Here is an 8,584-nt window from a genome sequence, read left to right as displayed (position 1 = left end):
CCTCATGTATGCTGTACTGCTGGGAACGGTTAGGGTGGCCGTCTCCCTATGCAGCTTCCCTGTGCAGACACCTTGAGTGGCTGCCGCCCGTGGCACGCTCTGGACAGCTTCGTGAGCTGTGGCCGTTACCTGGGGTGTGGCCGCATGGGCATTGGGTTCCCCTCGTGGTGCTGCAACATATGGCACCCATTTGCTGCGGGGTGTGTGTGACGGAGTGGTGGCAGTGGCCCTGGGTGAGACCGGGTGGGTGGGATGGGTGCTGTTTTGGGGTGGCGTGTTGGCCACTCTGTGTCCCTTGTTGGACCTGGGATGCTAGGGAGCTGGGTGTTGCACCTGGGCTGCTAGGGGCCTCTGCCCCAGGACCTGTTGGCAGCTGCCGTGCCACCTACCTGCCTGGCTACTGCTGGATGGCTGTGCTTCCAATGTCTCCTGGGAGTCGTCAGGGTCCGGGTCGTGGGATGGCTGCTGTGAGGAGGTGGGGGGGGCCCTGGCGGCGGCATGGGCTTGGAGCGGCTCTGCTGTCTGCAGCAGCGGTGCTGTCCATACCTGTCTCTCTGCATTGAGAATTTGGTTGAGCTCCTCGTAGTATGGACATGTGTGTCTGCGGCCACCCGAGGTGGCATTCTTGGTCACAGTCTTCTTAAATGTGAGACGCATGTCCTTGGTTTTAGACCGGCACTCCTCTGCGGTCCGGTTATGGCCTCGGGCTTGCATTGTGCTAGCCACCTCTTCAAACACCTCTATGTTGCGGTGGTTCTGACTTAGGGTGGTCTGGATCGCCCTATCTCCCCACAGGTCCAGAAGGTCCAAGATCTCTGGGCGGCGCCATGTGGGACCGCGACCCCTGGCCGCCCTTCCCCTCCCATGGGTGGCAGGAGGGGTTGCTGCTGGTGGCGGGGGGGTCTCCCTGCTCGTGACTCGCCGTGGGGGCGCTTGGTGATGGGATTTCGATGATCGCTTCATGGGGACTGCTGGACAGGTCGCGTTTCTCCAGCTTCGGGGTTGCGGAGCTTTCGCTTTTGCACTCTTGCGCATGCGCGCTGGACTGCTGTTGCACAACCTCTGGTGACGGAAAAAATATCCGACGGGACTTGGGCGGGCGCCGGATGCCACGGGACTCCACTGGCAACGCGATCACGCGCCCGCCCTTGCCCCGCGGTTTCCGGATACTAGTACCTCCGAGGTACTAGTTTTTTGCCGCGCGTCTTTGCCGGGAAGCCTCTGTTGTGCCACGGAAGCGCTACGCTTCCCAGATGTGCCGGTGAGATCGCGCCCGAATACTCCGGCTGACGTCCGTATCTCTACCGTGGCTTCTGTGCCGTGTGACCGCAGCCATTATTATCTTTAACTTTTGCTTTTATTCATTTTCCCTCAGCACTTTTACAACAACATTTGGCACTTGAAAGAGTCACACACAAAAAATAAGAGTCAGAAAACAGTTAACAACAAGCATAAACAGTTTCAACACACCACTCTGAAGATTAAAATAGCTACTACGAATGCACACACTTGAAAACACACAATCATTTAAAACATTTTTAGAATATAGAACAATTAGAAGAACAATAAGTTTCTATATAATGGGTTTTTTGGGATTGTCTCACTAATTTCTAAATAATTAATCATAGGAAACCAAACCGCCTGAAACCACTTTTGATATTTTTCTGACTGCAAGGCTGAAGAGTTATATGATGTGTGCCCATAAATAAAGCATTCCCAAATTTTCTTTTGCCAGCAAGTTAGTGTAGGAATATTTTTTGTATCCATTTTTGCACAATTGTTATTTTTGCCAACATCAGTAGGGTCGATATTAATGTTTCTGTGCTTTTTTTAACTTACAGACGTGTGCCATGTCTCTAAGACAATGGAATCCAGAGTACAAGGTAAGTCTATATCTGTTATTAGTGAGATTTATTTTATTATTTGAATCCAGTAGCTTTTTATTTGAGGGCAGGTCCACCAACAATGTGCTATTGCTCCACAATTTTTCCAGCATTTATTTGGAAACGGTTACAACTCCAAATTGTAACCGTTTCACCTTAAAAGCCCCCCTGTGCGTGACTATCGTTTGGTTCACATAGCAACTTAAAACCACTAATAATTCCTTGGTCTTGGTGGTGTTGAGGATCAAATTATTGAGCAGAGGTCATTTCGGGGGGGATCACGAGGGATCGCAGTTCCCCCCGCGTGAGGCACGGGGGTGGGGCACATGACGAAGCCCCTCCCCCTGCTTCCGGCCGCCCCGCTTCCGGCCCTCATTCAGCCAGGAGGAGGCAGGAGAAGAGGGAGGGTAAGTTGCTTCCTCCCTGCCTCTCCCCACCCCTGCCTGCCTGGGGCCAGGGAGGGCCTTCGCGGGGCTTCCTTGCACTCCCGCCGGCCTTGCAGTGGTGTTATCAGCAAACTTGATGATGGTGTTACTGGGGTGGGTGGAGATACAGTCCTGCGTGTAGAGGGTATAGAGCAGGGGGCTCAACACACAGCCTTGTGTTTAGCAACCCTAAATTCACCTGACACCTCTTTACTGACATTTAAATTCCAGATAAAGATTTTTAAGAGTGTCAGTCAATTGGCTGAATTGGTTATATCTTTTTATATTTTAGCTCCCTCAAACTGATATTAAGGTCTTACTGGTGGTTGGTAGTAAAGGGCGGGGTATGAATCCATTCTCCTCCTCCTCCTTCTTATCATAGAATCATAGAATGTTAGAGTTGGAAGGGATCTTGCAGGTCATCTAGTCCAACCCCCTGCACTCTGCAGGAGCATAGCTGAAAGATAGCCCTACAACATACCCGAAAGATGGTCGTCCAGCCTCTGCTTGAAAACTTCCAGCAAAGGAACATCCACCGCCTCCCAAGGCAGACTGTTCCACTGCTCAACCACTCTTACAGTTAGGACGTTTCTCCTGATATTTAGCAGGTAATAACTCCCTTGTAATTTCCACCCATTAGATCTGGTCTTGCAATACGGAGCCAGAAAGAATAGATCTGCTCCATCTTCTACATGACAGCCCTTCAAATACTTGAAGACTGCAATCATGTCCCCTCTAAGCCTTCTCTTTCCCAGGCTAAACATACCCAACTCTTTCAGCCTTTCCTCATAAGACTTGGATTCCAACCCTCTCACCATCCTGGTTGCCCTCTTCTGGACATGCTTGAGCTTGTCAACATCCTTCCTAAAATGTGGTGCCCAAAACTGAACACAATACTCCAGGTGAGGTCTGACTATAGCAGAATAGAGCGGAACTACCACCTCCCGTGATCTCGACACAATGCTTCTGTTAATGCATCCTAAGATTGCACTAGCTTTCTTCACAGCCACATCGCACTGCAGGCTCATGTTTAGCTTGTGATCAACCAGAACACCCAGATCCCTTTCACATGTGCTGCTGTCAATTCTTCAGAATTAGCAATCCCACCCAGCTTCGGGTCATCTGCAAATTTGATAAGCATCCCCTCTATGTCTTCCTCCAGGTCATTTATAAAAACATTGAACAACACCAGGCCTAGGACCGAGCCCTGCAGCACTCCACTCGAGACTTCCCTCCACGTAGACGCAGAGCCATTTATGAGCACTCATTGGGTACGATTTTTCAACCAACCATGAATCCATCCAACGGTTGCACCATCCAGCCCACACTTAACCAGCTTATCATGAGAAACTTTGTCAAATGCTTTACTGAAATCTAGATACACTATGTCCACAGCATTGCCAGAGACAACCATTTTAGTAACTCTGTCAAAAAAGGAGATAAGGTTGGTCTGGCATGACTTATTCTTGATAAACCCATGCTGGCTACTACCAATTAACTCATTCCATTCAACGTGCTCACAGACAGAGCGTTTAATAATCTGCTCTAGAATATTCCCAGGTATTGATGTCAAACTGACAGGCCTGTAATTTCCAGGGTCTGTCTTTTTTCCCTTCTTGAAGATCGGGACAACATTAGCTCTTCTCCAGTCTTCCGGCACAACACCAGTACTCCAGGACATCTCAAAGATTAGAGCCATAGGCTCTGAAATAACACCTGCAATTTCTTTTAGCACCCTGGGATGCAAGCCATCCAGCCCTGGATATCTGAAAGTATTTAAGGCAGCTAGATGCTCTCTAACTATTTCCTTACTTGCTCTGGACTGGCAGTTCCTCCTTCATTCATATGCCCTGCATTCTTCAGTTTGTATACAGCTCACCTTACAGTTAAAGACCGATGCAAAGTGAGAGTTGAGTAATTCCACTTTGTATTTGGGGAAATAACAGAAAACACTTGAAATAAATAAATGAAACCGTATTTACTATAATTTTTTTACATTTCTCTTAATCATGAAAGAGAGGCCAAATTGTGTTTCAGCTTTCCTAAATGTTGTATAGCATCACACAAGCCCTCAAGAACGGACTGCTGTTTCCCCTATAATTCTTGTATTGGAAGGGCCTCACTTTGATCTTGGTGTTTGGTGTTATGGTTGTAATCTTTCAGTGTGTTCTCCAATATTGTCTCTCCCAGTTGAAAACAATAAATGACACCAGTCTCCTGAACGTTGACTACAGACCTTGACTGAAATGTGAGTTGGAAGCAGGGTGGGTGAGCTCATCCTACCCTATCTACCAGTCTTCAGAGAATATTACATTCTAGTTCTGTATTTTGTGCTTGTATCAACCAACAGTCTCTCACCATGACCCATTATTCTGTTTACTAAATGCTTCTGAAGAAAAGGGTTCATATTACTAACTGGTGACTTCTTCACCTATCCTAGCTTTTCTCAAACTGAAAGGCAGGCTCCCATGGTAAGACATTAAAAAATCATATATTTCTGGGAAATTGAGGAAAAGACATACCTTGTGGAATTTTGTAAGTGAGCTCCCCAGGTTTTCTTAGCTGGCGTAGCAGGAAATCACTGTGAATATTGATCCCCATTCCAAACAAAAACAACAGGATACCTAAGGGAAGTAAACAAAGTATTTATGGAGAGAGTAGCCAAATATTCCAAATTCATACTCAAATAAACAATGCTTCTCTATTTTAAAATCACAAGTTATGGCCGTAATGCTCTTTAATTCTAAAGGCGACTTCATTTATCACAACAAAGTGGAAGGGAGATACACGTGGAATGTATGAAATGGAATGTGTAGAAATGAGAAGTTACAGTGGAAGCACACACAAAAAACTACCCTGGGAGTCTCCCATCTATGAGACCAATGTCCAAACAATATAAATAATCGAACATACAAAAAGAAGTGTAACTTGCTTTTGTTTTTCTTTTCCTGGTTCAATTGCAACATGCAAAAATGTCCTTCCTGAGGGCTTAAAGTGAAGAGGGAATGGCAGTGCACACCCCTCCTTATAAAAGAGTTAGATCTGTCTTGGATGTAGGCAGAGATTGTTGCCATACAGCCACTTCAGATGGCATTACTAAAGACTCTTAAATATGACTGCTTTGCTGAACTGTGAGAAGAGTGTGTCAGGGCAATGGACAGCACTGTAGCCCATAAACAGCACCTTTATCCTGGATTAAAGGGATGTGCTTTGGCCACGGGGAGCCTTGTGCCTAAGCAGCCTACCAAGCCAGATGTGGACTCCTGAACTACAAGAAGCCTCTTGCTCCTGCATCTCCAGCACCAGAATGCAGACCAGCAGCCCTGTCCTCCATACAGGCAGCAGCAGATCATAGAGGGAAGCCACACTCTGCAAAAAGGACAAGATGTTCCTGCACAGACACCATGAAGAACTCCCTTCTCCATCATGCAGGCATTTCCCTCCCCACCTCCACGTATTAACATCACCAAAAGTAACCCACATTCCTCCCCAGCCTAAAACAAAAGGATGTGCCTGATGACAACAGCGAGTCATCAAGTCTTCCTGCCACCCATCAAGATAATGCAGCTGTCAAACATCTGTTTGTTAATCCAAAGTATCGATCCTGCAACCTGATTGGTTCTCTTCCTTTCCTCCTTTGTCTGTCCTATTCTCCTAAGAGGCGTCACTCCTAGCCAAGCCATTACCTGCTATTGCCTGACCATTAATCCCTTTTCTGCCCCATTCATAGTTTAAGTTTTTGGTTAATATTTCCTGGGGACCATGTGACTACAGGTATCTGCCTCAGGTCACATTTTAGGTATAAAAAGAGAGCATCTAGCCATCACTCTCTCTCTTCCTTTTACCTCTCCTAACCCCACCCTATCTTGCTGGTTCCATTCCTTGAGCAGTTTGGGACCTCTCCATGTGTGTTGCTGGTCAACTCATGGCCACTTCCCATATTTTACCCCTTTTTCACTGCAGAGTCAACTTGCCTCACTGGACAGGTGAAGTATCACCCCACCCCCGATACTTCCTGCTGATGCAAACATCTCTATACTTTTCTATCTGAATTCCTAGCTCTGTATTGTTTGTGTGTTTGCTTGATTTTATATTTGTATGTCTGAGAATCCTTTAGTAAAGAAATCACTGCTTTAGTAATCTAGCCTCAGCGTCTATTCCTGGGGACTGGGAATTCAGACTCTGGTATACATGGGTTATGGTCCTATAATTAATGCCTATTGCCATTTAATAATTCATAATTCCCTACAGTTATTAATAATAAAGGCAATTTGGCTAACAAGATTTAGGGGATCATTTGCTGTTCTTGACCAGAAAAACCATGGAGGGTGCTTCTGCAGGCCAGCATCAGGGCTTGCCTGGTCTGGTCTCTCAGCGAAACATGCCAAACAGGGAGTCCAGAGACGCAGAATATCACATTCCTGCAGAGGGACAAGGAACAAAGGAGTAAGAGAGTAATATGGCCTCTAGTAGATTAGCAATAGGACTATTAATACACATAATGAGGCTCAGGTGTGTCTGAGAATGACAGTGATGTCCAACTGAATACAGAAGTGAAGATAATAATTTAGAGATGGCCAACAGATAACCTATGTCTGAGAAACTTGAATTCAGTATTTTTAATATTCCTTTTTATGATAAAAAGTGGTAGGAATTAAATAACACAGCACTTATATATTTCAAGAAGACTTTGAGCATAGAGGACTTCGTATTGTGTTTGAAGTTATAAAGATCATTCGATAAGAATGTGTCCCCTTATTAAATGAGACAGTTGGGTATTGTTGGAAGATGATTTTGAAAACCTATAAATATGGGAGTCTGAATTGATTAAGAGCTTCTTCTTAGGAGGAGCTCCTTGTTTGTGACCTGCTCATTTTGGGTAAGACATTTTAATGGACTTGAGTATCTAATCTCTTTTAATTATCTACATAGAATCACTGTATGGTATTAAATTCTTTTAAGTTAGTGAATGTTGTAATAAAAAAGGTAAAATGGAAGCAGATTCTCTAATAGTATTGCATGTGTACTTCTTGCCAGAAGATAAAAATCTGATATAGGAACATTAAGTGCTTATGATATGATATTATCTGATATAGGAACATTAAGTGCTTATGGCTTCTTAAATGCATGCCTATACATGAATCACACCTCACTAGAGTCATCCAGAACACACCCTAATGCCTGCATAGTTTATTTAATGTTACAGAGAGCAGAGCCCACTCATCCTCTTCCCAGGATGGTTCTGTCCACCATGTGTGTGTGTATGTGTGTTAGGTGCCATCAGTTGCTTCCAACATAAGGTCACCCTACGAATTAATGACCTCCAAAATGTCCTATCATTAACAGCCTTGCTCATAAGAACATAAGAGAAGCCAATGTTGGATCAGGCCAATGGCCCATCCAGTCCAACACTGTGTCACACAGTGACCAAAAATACCAGGTGCCATCAGGAGGTCCAGCAGTGGGGCCAGGACACTAGGAGTCCTCCCACTATTGACCCTCCCCCCCCCAAGCACCAAGAATACAGAGCATCATTTGCCCCGGAGTCCCTATCTATACCTTGTGGCTAATAGCCACCGATGGACCTCTGCTCCATATGCTTATCTAATTCCCTCTTGAAGCCGTCCATGCTTGTAGCCGCCGCCACCTCCTGTGGCAGAGAATTCCACGTGTTAATCACTCTTTGGGTGAAGAAGTACTTCCTTTTATCTGTTCTAACCCGACTGGGCAGCAATTTCATGGAGTGCCCACGAGTTCTTGTATTGTGAGAAAGGGAGAAAAGTACCTCTTTCTCTACCTGCTCTATCCCATGCATAATCTTATAAACCTCAATCATGTCACCCCCTGAGCCGTCGTTTCTCCAAGCTAAAGAGCCCCAACCTTTTCTCATAGAGAAAGTGTTCCAACCCTTTTAACATTCGAGTTGCCCTTTTCTGCATTTTTTCCAAAGCTATAATATCCTTTTTAAGATGTGGTGACCAGAACTGTACACAGTATTCCAAATGAGGTAGCAACATTGATTTATATAGGGGCATTATGATATTGGCTGATCTGTTTTCAATTCCCTTCCTAATAATCCCCAGTATAGCATTGGCCTTTTTTATTGCAGTCACACACTGTCTCGACATTTTCAGTGAGTTATGTACTACGACTCCAAGATCTCTCTCTTGGTCAGTCTCTGGCAGTCCAGACCCCATCAACGTGTATTTATAGTTAGGATTTTTGGCTCCAATGTGCATCACCTTGCACTTGGCTACATTGAACCCCATTTGCCAT

At 45.4% G+C, this 8,584-nt stretch overlaps 1 protein-coding gene across 1 annotated transcript in view; it reads right to left on the bottom strand.

The window, feature by feature from the left end:
* The window catches only part of SRD5A2 (steroid-5-alpha-reductase, alpha polypeptide 2 (3-oxo-5 alpha-steroid delta 4-dehydrogenase alpha 2)), an 88,325-nt gene that overhangs the window by 11,337 nt on the left and 68,404 nt on the right, over nt 1–8,584 (bottom strand). Inside the window, exon 3 of the mRNA XM_015408463.1 lies at nt 4,831–4,932. Within this exon, the coding sequence (XP_015263949.1) occupies nt 4,831–4,932 (102 nt within the window). The remainder of the gene's footprint in view (nt 1–4,830; nt 4,933–8,584) is intronic.

The sequence above is a fragment of the Gekko japonicus genome, unplaced genomic scaffold (genome assembly GCF_001447785.1).
Source record: "Gekko japonicus isolate JY-2015 unplaced genomic scaffold, Gekko_japonicus_V1.1 scaffold897, whole genome shotgun sequence".
Taxonomy (NCBI): Eukaryota; Metazoa; Chordata; class Lepidosauria; order Squamata; family Gekkonidae; genus Gekko; species Gekko japonicus.
This window is presented reverse-complemented; position numbering and strand designations above follow the sequence as displayed.